General features: G+C 38.3%; 1 protein-coding gene across 1 annotated transcript in view; it reads right to left on the bottom strand.

Moving 5' to 3' along the window:
- The window catches only part of LOC121371521 (26S proteasome non-ATPase regulatory subunit 1-like), a 356,152-nt gene that overhangs the window by 17,660 nt on the left and 319,421 nt on the right, over positions 1–19,071 (bottom strand). Inside the window, exons 24-25 of the mRNA XM_041497471.1 lie at positions 18,023–18,125; positions 51–220 (exon numbers count right to left, since the gene is read on the bottom strand). Of these exons, the coding sequence (XP_041353405.1) occupies positions 51–220; positions 18,023–18,125 (273 nt within the window). The remainder of the gene's footprint in view (positions 1–50; positions 221–18,022; positions 18,126–19,071) is intronic.

Genomic DNA, 19,071 nt, shown 5'->3' with positions numbered 1-19,071 from the left:
GATAGAAGAAGAAATGTGAGTGACACAAGAAAGAATACAAACTAACTCACCTTGAGGTCGTGGTTCAGACCCACCAGACAGTTGGGTGAGAAGGCGAGCGACAGGAAGTGGGTGAGTGGGTACCAGAACCAGTACTGACAGAACACGAGCAGTCCGACCACCGCCTCCATGTTAGTGTGGCCTGTTCTAGACTGTAGACTTATCGTGCCATTACGACCACCTGTCAATTAAACAATACATTAAAATACATAAATAATAGCAGTCCGACCCCTCCCCATGTTAGTGTGGCCTGTTCTAAACTGTAGACATATCGTGCCATTACGACCACCTGGCAATTAAAAAATACATTAAAATACATAAATAATAGCAGTCCGACCCCTCCCCCTATGTTAGTGTGGCCTGTTCTAGACTGTAGACATATTGTGCCATTACGACCACCTGGCAATTAAAAAATACATTAAAATACATAAATAATAGCAGTCCGACCCCTCCCTCCATGTTAGTGTGGCCTGTTCTAGACTGTAGACTTATCGTGCCATTACGACCACCTGTCAATTAAACAATACATTAAAATACATAAATAATAGCAGTCCGACCCCTCCCTCCATGTTAGTGTAGCCTGTTCTAGACTGTAGACATATCGTGCCATTACGACCACCTGTCAATTAAACAATACATTAAAATACATAAATAATAGCAGTCCGACCACCCAGCCCTCCATGTTAGTGTGGCCTGTTCTAGACTGTAGACATATCGTGCCATTACGACCACCTGGCAATTAAACAATACATTAAAATACATAAATAATAGCAGTCCGACCCCTCCCCCTATGTTAGTGTGGCCTGTTCTAGACTGTAGACATATCGTGCCATTACGACCACCTGGCAATTAAAAAATACATTAAAATACATAAATAATAGCAGTCCGACCCCTCCCCCCATGTTAGTGTGGCCTGTATTAGACTGTAGACTTATCGTGCCATTACGACCACCTGTCAATTAAACAATACATTAAAATACATAAATAATAGCAGTCCGACCACCCAGCCCTCCATGTTAGTGTGGGCTGTTCTAGACTGTAGACATATCATGCCATTACGACCACCTGGCAATTAAACAATACATTAAAATACAGCCTTCTAAGTCACGACCAATTTGGTCACATAAACGACCTATTTTTTTTTCATTTGGTGACTAAAATATTTTATAATATCTATATAAAAATAGCAATAGGCACCATCTGGCTCCTAGACGGAAAAGTTAACACAGAGGGCTGAAATACATAAATAATACCAGCCATAACATGGCTCAAATGTATGAATTACAAAAATGTAGTTACCTAAAGCAATTTTGACAGGTTTCTGTCATAGGCAAAATTATTATCTGTGGCAAATGTGAGCCTGCCTACAGCCATTTTACAACAGAAACTTAAAATAAACACAAAAATAAAAACAAAAAATATCCTTAACCAACAGTAATAATTTTTAAAAGTTTGTTTGTTTTAAAATGTGTTTTTTTTAAACAACACCACTAGAGCATATTAATCATCGGCTATTGGCCGGTGTCAAACATATGGTCATTTTGACACAGTCATAGAGAGGAAACCCGCTATATTTTTCAATCAGTAGCGAGGGATCTTTCATATGCACCATCCCACAGACAGAATAGCAAATACCAAGACCTTTGATATACCAGTTGTAGCGCACTGGCTAGAATGAACAATGATTTTTATGCAGTGGTAAAAAACCCTGCCATCAGTAAGGCTCCTGACCTACTGTGACTATAGCACATTGATTAATTAATCATCGGCTATTGGATGTCAAACATTTGGTAATTCTGACTTGTAGTCTTCATACTACATGCTATTTCTCGCTCCACTTAAGTGACTGGTACATCAAAGGCTGTGGTATGTGCTACCCTGTCTGTGGGATGGTGCATATAAAAGATCCCTTGTTGCAAATCAAAAAGAGTAGCCCATGAAGTGGCGACAGCAGGTTTTTTCTCTCAATATCCGTGTGGTCCTTAACCATATGTCCCGACGTCATATAACCATAAATAAAATGTGTTGAGTGTGTCGTTAAATAAAACATTTCCTTCTTCTTCCTTCATACTATACTGAACAAAATAAGAAACTTCCGCTAACTTTGCTTGAACATAACTTGATGAAAACAAACCGGGCCAGTCATCAATGAAATCAATGTTATTTGTCCTAAGAAAATTTACAGTGTCTCTAGCTGTATGAGAGGTGGCATTATCATGCTGAAAAATTGAGATGTTGGCGTTGTTATGGAACAGAAGAATGACGTGATGAGCGAGAATGTCATCGCGGTAACGTTGAGCATTTAAATTGCCATCAATGACAACTAGTGGTGAACGATAACCATGGGCAATGGCTGCCCTGACCATGACACAACCCCCACCCCCGAAACGATCTCGTTCAAGAACACAACAGTCAGCATAGCGTTCATTTTTCCTACGGTAGACGCACACCCTGCCATCACCACGATGTAAAGAAAATCTGGATTCATCCGAAAAAAGAACGGTATTCCAGCGTCGCCGTATCCAACGAGTGTGTACACGTGCCCAATTAAGAAGATTTAGACGATGACGTTGCGTTAAAATGCATCCGACGTAAGGACGCCGTGCATTTAAACTGTTCTCCCGCAGATGATTATGAACAGTTTGCCCACTGATTCGGTTATTGTGAAGTCCAGGTGTGTTAGCAGCAGTAGCAGTGTCAGTTTGGAATCGATTGCACAAATGCGTGTTCATGATATAGCGGTCTTGACCACGCGTTATAACACGCGGACGTCCACGACGTGGCAAGTCGTTGGTGCTTCCTGTCGTTCGAAATTTTACGCGAAGATTTCGTATCGCTCGACTAGAACTCCCAACATGCCTTGCAACGTCTTCTGTCGACATGCCAGCATCAAGCATGCCAATCGCCCGTTCGCGTAAATTATTGGGTATTCTTGGCATACTAAAAATGCTACAATATAAAAAACGTTATTTTTTTTTACAAATTTTGAAGTGTTTTCGTTCACTTGACAACAATGTCAATAAGACAAGTAAAACAAATTGACCGAATACTACACGAGACATGTCGAACCATGCATGCACATGCAAATTGAATTTCACGTTGTCGACGATTAACAGTGCAAAAATAATCGATAAAATTCATGAATCCTGATAATACAGCTCAAGGCTAATACTACCTACATAATTTCATTACACAATGAATTCTTTAACACAACAAATACTACCGTATTTGACCGGAAATTAGCCCATGTCTTTGAATAAGCCCCCCTCCGTTTTGATAGCATTTAAGAAATTAGGCCCTCATTCGTAAATAAGCCCACCCCCAACTTCGTCACCTTATAAATAACATGAAACTGCAAGTTTGCTCAAAGCTCATTTAAAAGGTCATACCTCCTGCAGATAATTAAACACAAATGTAACACAATATTTTACCACCAGTGAGATTTAGCAGTCTAACAGTAACAGTGTATAACATTGTTTCCAATTGCATGCCTGCAGTATTTCTTTGAAGTACACAAGCCCAAGTCTGAACCAAAACCAATGTCTATTTTTACCACCACACTGGGTCCGCAGTTAATGCTAATTAGGCAAATACCTTATTCTGATTGGCTAAGAACAATGACCTAGATTGACAATTCTTTGTAGTGTAAGCTGGCTGCCTGTGTGTCACAAACGTGTGTATACCCTATTGAGTTTGTTAATTGCTGTTGTTTTAAGTCTTCTCAGCATTAAATTTTGGATGTAAATAAACAGAACTGGTAAGTAATTGTAACATGGAAGGTGTGTTTCTGATAATTAGATACTAGTAAAAAAAACCAATTTAATTAATAAACAATTATTATTTATTAATAACAAATGGAACACTAATTAATAGGTGCTACTGAACGTTTTTTGTTTTCTTCCTAGTTCATTTAATTATTATTATTTATTTTATTTTATTATTATTTTATTTTTTTCTCAACAAAACTGGCCCCTTGTCTGGGAATAAGCCCACCCCATGCTAAGCTCACAATGAGTTGTCTTGGCCCCCTGGGCTTATTTCCGGTCAAATACGGTATATGTACAAATAGGAAGTTTCTTTTTTTGTTCAGTATACATGGTTTTTACAAGAGCAATGAGGCTCACAAGACTAAGCCATCAATGCAAGCCCCTTATGAAGGTGTGAAACAAGGTTTATGAAAAAACTTGCATCACTACAAATGTACTGAATAAAATATTTATTATTTAAACATTGGTGGAACATATATGCATAGAAAATACCCCTCTCAATAAATTCACACACCAAATACCTATATACCGGTACTAACTGCAATTTAACAGAAACAAAACTATTATTAAACGGTGTTGACAAAATTTCACCTCTGGTGTAAAGTGAATATATTCATTGTATGTTTGTGTGACTACAGACTTTATTACATTCCTGTATATATTATGCACAGTGCAGAACATACCAGTAATAAAATACATGTACTATACCTGCTTTCTGCCAATATTTAAAGTGTTTTTAGTTTGGCTTGACCCGGTAAACTTGTTCTTTTTTTATGTATAATATATAAAAACACTGGTCAATACATGTATAGCTATAAACCACAATACAAGCTATGATGAAGAATGTCATCTGCTCATGAAGTTTTAAATTATATATTTTGTCAATCTGCATATGAAAATAGTCCTTTCCAAAATAGTTTTCCTTTCTTTTTATATTAGGCCAAACTGGAATTAATGATAAAAAACTGGGGTTAACCTAGAAACAAGAACATATCAGTTGTAGCATTAAACAAGCAATGGTACACTGCATCACAGAAGGGGTGGGATGTAGCCCAGTGGTAAAGCTCTCTCTTGATGTGCAGTCAGCTTAGGATCTATCCCCGTCGGTGGGCTCATTGAGCTATTTCTCGTTCCAGTCAGTGCACCATGACTGGTATATCAAAGGCTGTGGTATGTGCTATCCTGTCTGTGGGATAGTGCATATAAAAGATCCCTTGCTGCATTAGGAAAAATGTAGCGGGTTTCCTCTGATAGCTACGTGTCAGAATTACCAAATGTTTGACATTCAATAGCCGATGATTAATTAATCAATGTGCTCCAGTGGTGTCGTTAAACAAAACAGACTTTATATCATCATAGAACTCTGTATTATATCCAACCACAGAGCTATACCTTTATTACAGTATATTTACATGGGGTGTATTCAATAAGAGCAAAATATCTCAAAAGACTAAGCTTACAGCATTGTCACTATAGTTTTACTGCTTCGATCAAAAAAGAAAGAAATGTCTTATTTAACGACGCACTCAACACATTCTATTTACGGTTATATGGCGTCAGACATATGGTTAAGGACCACACAGATATTGAGAGAGGAAACCCGCTGTTACTACTTCATGGGCTACTCTTTTCGATTAGCAGCAAGAGATTTTTTATATGCACCATCCCACAAACAGGGTAGTACAAACCACAGCCTTTGACATGCCAGTGTGGTGCACTGGGCCCACTGACGGGGATCGATCCCAGACCGACCGCATATCGAGCGAGCGGTTTACCACTGGGCTACGTCCTGCCGTGCTTTGATCAAAGTAATGATACCAGTTAAGCACACTGATTAGTTAATCACTGATTACTGGATGTTAAACCTTTGGTAATTCTGACATGCTATCTTCTGAAGAAACTCGCAAGGTTTATCCATTAGTAGCAAAGAATCGTTTAAAAATCGTTTAAAAAAACAAATGTATATGCACTTTCCCACAGACAGGACAGCACATACCATGGCCTTTGATACACCTAGGCACTGGCTAGGATGGGGAAAACCCCCAAATATATGCAGCATGCAGGTTGTACACTACCTTTGACATATGCATGCATTTCAATATAATTTCTGTATCAGAATATATTCTGTGAAAAATACAACAATGCCGAGAAAGCTATTTTTAGGATGTACACTAGCTTGGTAACTACTCAACAAAAAATATAAGTTATCTACCCTTAAGCCAGATCACTGCCTCATTTTGTTGTTATACGAGTGTCAGTAGAAAGGAAGGAAATGTTTTATTTAACAACACACTCAACACATTTTATTATGGTTACATGGCATCGGACATATGGTTATGGACCACACAGATATTGAGAGAGGAAACCTGCTGTCGCCACTTCATGAGCTACTCTTTTCCATTAGCAGCAAGGTATCTTTTATATGTACCATCCCATAGACAGGATAGTACATACCACGGCCTTTGTTACACCAGTTGTGGATCACTGGCTGCAACAAGAAATAGCCCAATGGGAATCAATCCTAGATTGATCGCGCATCAGGCGAGCGCTATACCACCAGTGTTTCTGCTAGAAAGACATTTTTGGGTATGGCGCCATGGAACTGAATATTTACAAAGTCTGGAAGGGGGAATGGTACCTCCCCCAGAAAGAAAATGGGTTATGTTTAGGGTTAGGGTTAAGAAAATCATACAGTAATGATAAGAGTAATTAATTTGGTCAAACAGTGAACTTAAAAAAAAAAAATCTGCAAAACATTTTGGGTATGGCGCCATACCCATTTTACCCTCTGGTAGAAACCCTGACCACTGAGCTACGTCCCGCCCAGGAGTGGCAGTAAAAGCACATGTACATTTGTTATCAGTTAGTAACACAGTTAACAAGTTCACTTCAAGCCAATCAGTTATTTAAATGCTACAGACATTAACCTATTTATTATCAAATAAATGTCGGTAGGTAGGCCATTGGGCTATTTCTCGTTCCAGCGAGTGCTCCACAACTGGTGTAACAAAAGCCATGGTATGTACTATCCTGTCTATGGGATGCTGTATATAAAAAAATATCTTGTCACTAATCAGAAAGAGAATCCCACTCTATGGTTGTAGCGGGTTTTCTCTCTCATTATCTGGTCCTTAAAACCACATGTCCGACACCATGTAACTGAAATCAAAATGTGTTGTATGTGTGTCGTTAAATAAAACATTACTTCCTTCCTTCCTACTATTTCCTAAACCTGTTTACATTATTAAGCTGCTATAGTCTCTCTCTTTCTCTCTCGCTCTCTCGGTCTGTCTCCCCCCCCCCCCCCACGTCTGTCGCTCCCTCCCTTTGTCTCTTATCAGTCTTCCTCTCTCCATCTTTCTCTTCTCATTCACTCTCTTTCTTCCTCTATCTGTCCCTCCATCACCTTTTCTCACTGTCAGTCTGTCTGTCTGTCTATCTCTCTCACACACATTACTCTCACCCCCCCCCCCCCCCCCACTGAGTATTATGACACTACTGCAGGTTTGTTATTTTCCCACAACAAAGAAAATTCAGATTACCTAAAAGTGGCAGTCGCCAAAATCAGCCACTAATCAACACATCTGAATGCTGCGTTTACACGAAATCTTTCTGCACACCGCGCTTGAATAACATCTATTTTCACTTTCGATAATACTCCACGATCATATAAAAACTATTATTTTTATCTCCACCGATTTTCCGATAAGATCATTTTTATGTACTTTGCCATAATGCTAGGATTAAATGTCCTATTCGCCACCCAAATTTGAAATCTGTCATGAACAAAATCAATAATTACGGTTATGACACAATAGTTGCAGAGAATACGGCTTCGTAATGCTTGATGAATATGGCAGGCCAGTGTACTATATGGTGATGGATGTGGTCATATTTTAAGTCTCAAACATTTCAGGTTACACAGATAAGGCCAGTTAACTTAAAGGTTAACTTTATTATATAAACATAAAACTACGAGCTAAACGATTTTAAATTTATCTCACTGTACGCTTTGTATTCCCAAAATAAAGTAAATAGAGAATAATTAGTTAATGACGTCGGATATCTGCTTTATCCTGTGAAGGTAGAAATGGGAAATTTCTCATTCGGCCTGAAGTGAAAAAAGTTTTGTTTTGTTTAATGTGTTATTAATCACAGGCTATTGGGTGTCAAACATTTGGTAATTTTGAACACTGGAGAGTAGGAATATTTTGTTTAAATACCCTCAGCAGAATTTACATTGCAGCTACCTTGTAGTTAAAAATCAGGAATTCAGACTTCAAGAAAACAACTAGGGATGGCTAATTGACTTTTTTTGTTTTTGTTTAATGACACCACTAGAGCACATTGATTTATTAATCACAGGCTATTGGACGTCAAAACATTTGGTAATTTTAACATTTAGTCTTAGAGAAAAAACCCGGTAAATTTTTCCATTAGCAGCAAGGGATCTTTTATATGCACCATCCCATAGACAGGATAGCACATACCACTTACCTTTGATATACCAGTCATGGCGCACTGGCTGGAAATTATGAACTAAGAGCCATGTGGTTTAAATCTGTGTTACTGTATGCTTTGGATTCCCAATAACAAGTAAAAAGTGTTATTCCTAATCTTGCTTTCACATAAGTGCTGCAAAGCTTCTTACAAAATACGTATGTCATTCCAATCTGAAAACAAGGATGCCTTATTTGTGATGTCATCATTCTACTTTGCTTTCAGTATATACAGCAGATAACTAACAACATAAGACTTGAAACAGTTTTACAAAGGTACAATTTAAAAAAAAGAAGTTTGTTTTTGTTTAACAACACCACTAGAGCACATTGATGTATTAATCATCGGCTATTGGATGTCAAACATTTGGTAATTTTGACAAATATATAAAAAAAGAGTAGCCTATAAAGTGTCGACAGCAGGTTTCTCATTATTTGTGTGGCATGTTGCTACATGTCTGCAAAGGGGCAAGATCTAGCACAATTGGTTGAGTGCTCGCCTGAGGTGCTTTGGCCACAGGATTGAATCTCCTCAATGGACCCTTTCTCTGATTGGGGTTTTCTCCATCCCAACCAGTGCCCCACAACTGGTACAACAAAGGCCATGGCATGTGCTGTCATACCTGTGGTAAACTGCATACAATATATCCCTTGCTGCTAATGGAAAAAACACAATGGGTTTCCTCTGAAGACTACACAATGTTCAGAGACCTGCCACGTAATAAACAAAAGTTAAACTTTAAATTTGTTTTGTTTAACGACACCACTAGAGCACATTAATTCATTAATCATCAGCTATTGGATGTCACACATTTGGTACTTTCTGACATACAGTCGTAGAGAGAAAACTTGCTACATCTTTCCATTAGTGGCAAGAGATCTTTTATATGCACCATCCCACAGACAGGATAGCACATACCACAGCCTTTGATATACCCGTCATGGTGCACAGGCTGGAACGAAAAATGACACAAATGGATCCATTGAGGTGGTTCGATCCTGCAACGCAAGGACTGTAGGTGAGCACTCAACCAACGGAGCTAAATCCCCTAGCTGTAATGAGAAATAGCTCAATGGGCCCACCAACAGGGATCGATCCTAGACCGACTTGACATCAAGCTACACTGGGCAACATTCCGCCCATGTAATACAGAAAGGCGAGACCTGTCTGCAGTCTGTATGTGTCATTGTGTGTGTGTTTTCTTACATGGTGAAACATCTAATCAGTTTCAAATTAGCCGTGTTATTTTACAGCACTAATTGTCTCGAGGTGTCTGTGTCAATATTTTTCATGCAATTAAAATGTCTGATTTTTTACCTTCATCAGTTTACAGTATACAAGAATTCTGTGGAATTAAAAACCTCTCACATACCACATCTGGTTTTTACAAAAACATTAATTGAAAAAAAGGGGAAAAAAAAAGAGAAAGAATTCTGTGGAATTAAATATCTTGCCTATTATAAATTTATTCAGTATCTCTGATAGTTGCATCAATATATGTTCATCTTAATGCCCTTTAAAATTAATATATATAATTTTTTCTTCAATGAATTAATTTTTAAAAAATTAAAATTAAAATTTAATAACTCTCAATTTTTGTTTTACTATTTCCAGATATGTAACATAAACCAAGTTTTATAGGACTTATAGTTTGTAATAAATAGAACTGTAACGTAAAAAATTAACGTGGAACTAAACACATAAGTTAATGCTGTCATCACCATTAGCCTTTTTGCTTCATTAAAAATTTGATAAAATATTTCATATCCAACAGCTGGTGATTAAAAAATCAGTTTACTCTAGTGGTGTTGTTAAACACAACAAACCTTAAATTCTACAGTTTATATAACCTGGGCCCAAAGTTCACTAAATATCATAAGCCAAGTTTTGCACATAAACGTAAATCTACGACTGCACCACAATTCTTATTACTGTTATACTTATAGTACAACAAATATAGTTAGAAGTACACATATTTCATTTCATTTCGTCCTTAAAATGCTCCATTTTCCGTAACGATGTAATTTTCATCATGAAACAGATGCCAGACACTTACAGATATCTTCCCCGTATAACTGCTAGTTAACTTACGATGTTTCGTGAAATTGGCCCCTGGGCTTTATCAAGTTGTATATAGCCAAAAAAAATAAAATAATAATAATAAATAAAATGTTATGAAAATGTTAAAACAAAAATTCTAAATTATTATGAATTATTTAGTTGTAACTTTTATCAACATGTAAATTACATGGCCTAATCTTTGAATTTTATGATAAAATTTCAATAAATAAGACTTTCATTTTTGTAAAACTGGGCAGTTAAAAATTGCAGTTCACATGAAGTAAAGAAGGGAAAATTGCATCCTCGAAATGATTAGAGTTAGTGAGGAAAGCAGTGGATAAATCACGCCACTAAATATGATGAAGTGTCTTCACCAACACTGATTTATAACCTCATATGTGGCATTTCTCACATTTAATGTCATTTATTTCCAAAACAAAATAAACTTCTTCTTTCTGTTTTTTTCTCACAGATAATTATGAAAGGAAGAGTTACTGTAGTATTATACAAGTAAAAATTCCAAAGAAAGTTTTTTTTAAATAGCTAAATCGTTTGTATATACAGTGAAACCTCTCAAAACCGGACCCAGTGTAAACCGGAATTCCCTCAAAACCGGACGTTTTACAGAGTACGTTTAAAAAAATAATAATAATAAAAAATAACAAAAAACCTTTCTAAACCAGATCCCTCTTAATACCGGATATTTTTAATGGTCCCCAGGGTGTCCAGTTTAGAGGGGTTTCACTTTACATGTATATCTATTCAATCTAAATTATCTTTCAATCATCAGCTGACTATTGTATGAAAAACACAAGTGTTGTAAAACACTCTTTTTTTGTTATGTCAAGCCAAAATGGAACTGTTTGAAGGTGAGGGGGCCCACTTCAACTTTTAAATTACAACAAGCATTCTTAAGAGTTCTACTAAAGCAATACATGTCCCCTACAAAGTTTTGTATCTCCTAAGTTCAAGGGTCATAACTCTGCCAAAAGTGGGTATATACATGTGTATTACCATGAAATTTAAACTTGATCTGTATCAGTAACAGAGACTAAACCTATAGCCGGGACTGGTAGGGGACTAAAACTGAATGTTTGGGGGAAAAAGGTACCAACATTTTTTATGCCTCTAAAATATAAAATTACAATTTTTTGTGGAACACCGCAATTATGGAACTTTGAAATGGCCCCTTTAAGACGATACGACATTAACAAATTATCCAGTCAACACTGACAACATCCTGCATGTTCGCATTCTCCCGATGAATAATAAAAAACACCCCAAGCCAACGACTTCCCCGCAGTTCACCTGTAATTAAGTAACACCACCTAACCTTTTTAGTTAGCTGCCGTAAATCGTATTTAATTTGCCATCAACAATTCAAGACAGCCTATTTGCTTTTCTTTAAAAAAAGTCTTCAAACACGAACCACGTCAGTCTGACATCCGTGATGGTATCGGAGATTGGTCTTCTAGTAAATAGCACCAATCCTCTTATTTGGTAGCTGTGTACATTCGTGACAGATTAATGTCGTTAGAATGTGCACGGGCATCGAAATACAATGTATACGCCCACGATAATTGCCCAGCCTCATCTGAATTTGATCATCACGGTTTTCTCATCGCTAATCTGTAAGGGCTAGCGACCACGGTAAAGTTGTACTGGTTGAGGAGGAATGTTGTACTACAAATACGATTTCAGTAAGAGAAAACTCGGCTAATGAAGATTAATGTAGCAGAGAATTAAAACAGGCAAAGAAGACCCATGCTGGATTAGTGAACAGAATGAATGAACATGTATTTATTGTACATGGACTCATCAGCTACAGGTGGTAATATTACTGAAAAATGGAAGCGGAGGGGCATAGCCCAGCTACTGGTAATGCGCTCACCTGATGTGCGGTCTGTCTGTCCATAGGCTAATTGGGCTATTTCTCGTTCCAGTCAATGTACCATGACTGGTATATCAAAGGCAGTGGTATGTGCTATCTTGTCTGTGGGATTGTGCATATAAAAGATCTCTTGCTAATAATGGAAAAATGTAGCAGGTTTCCTCTCTAAGATTAAAAATAAAAATTATCAAATGTTTGACATCCAATAGCCAAATTAATAAATCAAGGTGCTTTGGTGGTGTCGATAAACAAGACAAACTAACTATATTGTACATGGACTCATCAGCTATAGGTATAATTGTTAGTGAAACATGGACTCATCAGCTATAGGTATGATTGTTAGTGAAACATGGACTCATCAGCTATAGGTGATTATGTCAGTGAAACATGGACTCATCAGCTGTAGGTTTGTAAAAGTTTGTTTTGTTTAACTACACCACTAGAGCACATTGATTTATTAATCATCGGCTATTGGATGTCAACCATTTGGTAATTTTTACATATAGTCTTAAGAGATGAAACCCACTATAATATACTCTTCAAAAGAAGAAACGCAAAACCACATTGTCGTAACATTTGGAGAATTGATTTAATTATTGAATGGTAAGTCCGATAATTACCAAATGTTGCAGGATTGTTCACAATTCACTCTAGTCCATTGTGAGTAAGTGATAGGACACACCACCAAGGTCAAGGTCATCTGGAGTCAATACCGGGTGTGGCCTCCGCGTGTGTTGACAACTGCCTGGCACCGCCTGCCCATTGAAGCAACCAGAGTACGGATGACGTCCCGGGGGATGGTGGCCCACTCGGCCTGCAAGGCTGCTGCCAGCTGTGGTTGTCGCTGTCGGAGGTGTCGGTTCAACTCGTCCCATAGATGCTCAATTGGGTTCAAATCCAGTGATATCGATGGCCAAGGAAGGACATTAATGTTGTTGTTCTGTAGGAAAGCCGTTGTGAGACGTGCTGTGTGAGGCCTGGCGTTGTCATGTTGGAACACTGCGTTGGCGTTGGCCATAACTGGAACGATGTGTGGCCGGAGGATCTGGTCAATGTAGCCCTGTGCATTCAGGTTGCCCTGCACGTGGACCAGGTCAGTTCTGCCAGTGTGTGAGATGGCTGCCCACACCATGACACTACCCCCGCCGAATCTGTCCACTTCCTGCACGCAGTTTGCCGCATAACGTTCACCACGACGCCTATACACGCGACATCTTCCATCATGACGTCGGAGCAGAAATCGGGACTCGTCACTGAACCACACCTGTCTCCATCGCAGTTGAGGCCATTGTCGATGAATCTGGCACCACTGCAGTCGGAGTCGACGGTGTTGTGGTGTTAAGATGACACCTCGAACTGGACCTCTGGCACGAATTCCTACCTCACGTAAGCGGTTCCGTACGGTCTGGTCGGATATCCTGCGCAAACCTGGTATTGCTGCGGCTGTGGAGGTGGCAGTAGTCAATCGTTCCCGAAGGTGGCGTACCCGGATGTAGCGGTCCTGCCCGGGGGTAGTGACCCGTGGTCGACCGGATCTAGGGAGGTCACGTGTTGATCCATGTTGCTGGTAACGGTCCCACAGTCTGGAGATGGTGCTTGGGGACACATGGAATGCCCTGGCAACGGCCGTTCTGGATTCGCCTGCGTCTAGTCGGCCAATGGCATTGTTTCTCTGCGGTTCACTGAGACGTGGCATGTCCTGGATTGTCAACTGTCGGCCAGATACAGAGGCCAGGCAAGCGAACACCCTGCACTTTTATACTGTCGGTGTTCATGTTGCACGTGCAGACAACGCATGTGCAGTGGTGACATGGTTTGCACGTGGCTGCGTTTTTGCGAATATTCACATTTTGGAACTTTATTGTACAGTAGCTGCGTTTTATCGAATGTAACCGTGGGAATGTGTTTGGGACATGCAATGACCTTATATTCACAAAGCATGAACCGGTAGGAAACATAAAATCGGAGTTATAACCCATTTGTACCCTTTTGGGTTTCTTTTTTTGAAGAGTATATGTCAAAATTACCAAATGTTTGACATCCAGTAGCCGATGTTTAATAAATCAATGCGCTCTAGTGGTGTTGTTGTTAAAAAAACCACAACTTTAACAAACTTTTGTTACATCAGTAGTGGGGCACTGGCTGGTACAAGAAATGGTCCAATGGGTCCCACTGTCGGGGATCGATCCCAGATGAATTGTGCATCAGGCAAATGAACGCCTTACCACTGGGTTACGTTTTACTTAACGATGCACTCAGCACATTTTATTTACGGTTATATGGCATCAGACATATGGTTAAGGACCATACAGATATTGAGAGAGGAAACCCACTATCGCCACTTCATGGTCTACTCTTTTCGATTAGCAGCAAGGGATTTTTTATATGCACCATCCCAGACAGAGTTGTACATACCAAGGCCTTTGATATGCCAGTCATGGCGCACTGGCTGGAACGAGAAATAGCCCAATGGTGCATCAGAATAATACCTTACCACTGGGTTACATCCCATCTCATCCCGACCATATCATAGACTTACTATTAACTGTTTGTGACCGAAGTATGCAGGCATACTGGGTAATAAGTTGACATGTTAATTTGTTTTCCATGCCCATTCTGAGCGATCAGAATTCCTTTTAGATACTGGTTTCATCTTAATCGTTCAGGTGTCTTGGTCCGATTACACACAAATTTAATGATCTTTAACCAGGTAATAAAAAAAAAAAAGGTCATTCAAGTACAAGAAGTAAAAAAAATAACATTCTTCTGCATCAGCACCTGTTTTTATCATTTATATCAGTTACACCAACATTGATTTTCTTAAGTGCTCTCGCAAACGAGACCAATTGAACGTTTATTAAAAAAATATCTGTTGAAAGCTGATAAAAGGAAAGAGAACTTTTGTTTTTACTCACAACTATAAAAATATGTTTTTGCCTTTAGACAAGCAATATTAGAACTTGAGTGATTGGCAACCCCACCCAAGAAAAACAACAATAACACCACCACCAACAAAAAGCCCTCTGATTTTTTTTTTATCCATACCCTCCCCCCACACACACACATTAGGGCTGAATCTTTTATGTTGTAATATATCACAATATGGGTTCAAACCCTGCAATAAAACATTGATAAATCATCGGCTATTGAATGTCAAACATTTGGTCATTCTGACTCGTAGTCATCAGAGAAAAACCCGCTAAATTTTGTCTAATGTCATGTCATGTCATAGGGTTTTATGTGCACATTCAGAACAAGCTGTTGTAACGCACGCCTGTCGTGGGCACAAGAGCTGGCCTTGGCCGGCTCCTCCGTCCATGACAGGATTTTCTAATACAGCATGGGATCTTTTATATGCTTTTTCTCACAGACAGGAAAGCACATAGCACAGCCTTTGTCCAGTTGTGGTGCACTGGTTGGAATGAGAAAAAACCCAATCAGCTGAATCCTGTGATGCAAGCCCCTCAGGCGAGCACTCAACCGACTGAGCTAAATCCCAAGACAAAAAAGTGCCATGGATAATTAAAAACTCCACATCAATCTCATTTGGGGTATAAAAACATTTCAAGGTTTCTTATTTTCGTTGTTTGCCAAATCTGAATTGAAAGTGATTTTATTTTCGAGTTTTAGCAAGTCTAGTTGCGAGAATACTTGCTATTGTTGATTAAAGTTTCACTTCGGCTGCCAGTTGTTCGATACTACCGAAGTGTAAAGTTAAACAATAGAACAGTCACCTGTAGCCTAATTGGCCACTATGATACCCGGTATGCTATTCGACAGACAAATGATCAGAGTCTTTTATTTTGTGTAAAGCCAATTACGACATATGTGTGAACAAAGCACTAAATTTAAAAATATTTCATTATATTCTACAAACAGTGAGATTCACGCAATAACTTAAAAAAAATTCTAACTTGTTGTTTTGACTATACTATTCTCTTGTCGTATCCGGTGGATTGCGCATGACAGGAAATAAAATGTTCCGGTAAATTGTCAGTGTGTTATGGTTTTCACAATAAATATTTTAGTTAGAATTTGTTGATTTTTTCAAATATTTTCAAGGATTTATATTTTCGATGCTGACTACTTACCCTCGAAACCCACGAAAATAAAATTCCTAAAAAAATTCCGGTTATACGGTATCACAAAAAACTTTATTATTTGAACCATGAAATATATGGATCACTGCGCGGTGTACTATAGCTTTATGATAATGTCAGGTTCTTGCTTTTCCTCATCTACATGTAGTTAAAGGAACATTCCTGAGTTTGCTGCACCTTTTAAGATGTTATCGACTAAAAGAGACGTTTTAACGACTGTAATTACATATCAAATATATTTTTCTGCATAAAACATTACTGGCTGTATACTAGACGTGTTTCTGATCATTCTAATATTTGTACTAGGTTAAATTTCATTTTATTTCCTAAAAAAATTTTTTTTTGGTACGTACGACATTATTTGAAGACAAAATCCAGTTTGGGCTTCTTACAATATTAAGATGACCAGAAACACATTGAATATACAGACACTGATATTCCAAACAAGAAAATATATTTAATATGCAAGTTTAGTCATAGAAATATCTTATTAGTCGGAAACATCTTAATGCAGCAAACTCAGGGATGTCCCTTTAAGAAAAGCAATCCAATCTAAGATCTTGGAGTTTCTGACTGACACATAGGGATATTACCAAGTGCACTGGTATAGAGAGTGTGTCAACTGTATTTTCTTATAGGATATTAAACAAGCTTCCATTTCGTAACATATGTTTATGTTCCAAGTGAAATTATTTTCAGTTGGCACAAGCTTTAGCAAGTAAACATGAAACTTATTTCACGAGGGACATAAACATGATATGAAATGTTAGCGAGTTTAATATCCTATTTATTACCCATAATAGATATTAATTTATATCACTCAACTCGTCTGGTTGACGTTCCTGTAATAAGGTTGTAGTGTGACAATCGATGACGTCACAAAGTGTTACGTCCCAGTTGGCATTCTAGTGGGACATATCACTGATATGTACTAAGACATTTTTAACCATATATGGGTAATGATATGTATTATTCACCCTTTAAATTATAATACATGTATATTGGTATACCGGTAATAAAATGTATCCCTAGTTTTATTTATTTTTTGTTCTGGGGTGTTGTATGCATCCCATATACATCCCCACCCCACCCATCCCCATCCCCATCCAAAACCCACTCCACCCCATCGCATCCATTCTTTAGTGTTCAGATCACAATATTTCATGTGAACTGTTGATCTCTCTGCATATCTATTACATCAATCGATTATGCAGTGACTGCTACATTCTAAAATTAAAAGTTGTAAACGTCTGGATCACTGTAACTTTAATCATGTATTCCAAAAAAAGTCACATATTCCAAAGATGTTTTATACAATTTTTGGACATTTGCAGTCATATCGGCCTTTCGACATGGTGAGCGTATTTTGGAGGGAAGCCCAGCGTACTGTCACAAAAGCACATTTTAACTTTCCTGTACTAAGATCACATCAGATTACACCTATAGTCCGTCCCACAGGGAATACCTTTCTTCATACTGTGCAATTTACTACAAGTTATTTATTTCTGAGCCGACTGATTTGTAAATTGCACACAAAAATAGTATATTTGTGTTATTCGAAAACAACTTTTGCTTTTGTTCTTACGTCAAACCAAACTGAAATTATTTTCCAAAAACATGTTTACAGAATGATGGTACATGGCCTATAGAACATAGTTACTTACATGCATCAATAATTCCCTGGGCCAAGATTGACCCGAACTTAGCCATGACGTCATCATGTTTGTCGTTGATCACTTTGGCATACAGCTGACGAAACTGGGCCATCTGAAACAAAAACAGAAAAATTGTCATATTAAAATCGGATGAAATTTAAAAAAAAAATCTATAAAACCAATTTCCTGCCAACTCTAAATGCATATAATTTGCTTATTACTCAAATCCACATAATTCGCAAATGAAACAAAATAAAATAAATAATCGTACATCTATATTTTATTTAAAACTGAAATAGTTGAACAATATTATTGGTAGAAATTACAATAAAAACAACTCATTAACGAACAGCCTTCACGAGTGCCATGTCAGATCAGGTCATAGGGTTTTACGTGCACATTCAGAGCAAGCTGTTGTAGCGCACCCCTGTCATGGGCACAGGTGCCAACCTCGGCCGGCTCCTCCATCCATAACAGGAATGGGGTTGGGGTGGGTGGGACAGGGGACTTCCCACACTGGCAGGTGCAACGGAGCACCAGCAGCCTGACTGCCATGTGATCAACAGTCTTTCATTCAGATAATCCATGGACTATCCACCAGAAAAAGCTATCTGACTATTCTCTTCTTTCTTTTTTCTAAAAGCTAATTATGGCCAATTGTGGGTTATCCAGTGCAGTGGGCAAGGAAATTACAGTAAGTCACAAATGACGGTAAATCCTTATTACGTAATGCAGGGCTGTATTTGGTTTAAAATAACCAAGCCTACAGCGCAGTTAAAATAGGAATCGCAGTTAAAATCGGAATTGGATTACAGTAATACACGACTTTCTCCAGCTATCTGCTCATTGAGATCTGACCACATTTTAAAACCAGGGGGGACGTAGCCTAGTGGCAAAGCGCTAGCCTAATGCGAATGTATCTAGGATCGATCTCCATCGGTGGGCCCATTGGGCTATTTCTCGTTCCAGCCACTGTACCATGACTGATATATCAAAAGGCTGTGACATGTGCTATTCTCTCTGTGGGATGGTGAATATAAAATATCCCTTGCTACTAA

This window comes from Gigantopelta aegis, chromosome 1 (assembly GCF_016097555.1).
Source record: "Gigantopelta aegis isolate Gae_Host chromosome 1, Gae_host_genome, whole genome shotgun sequence".
NCBI classification, from domain to species: Eukaryota; Metazoa; Mollusca; class Gastropoda; order Neomphalida; family Peltospiridae; genus Gigantopelta; species Gigantopelta aegis.
Note: the sequence above shows the minus strand (reverse complement) of the source record. Positions and strands in the feature narration are given on the sequence as shown.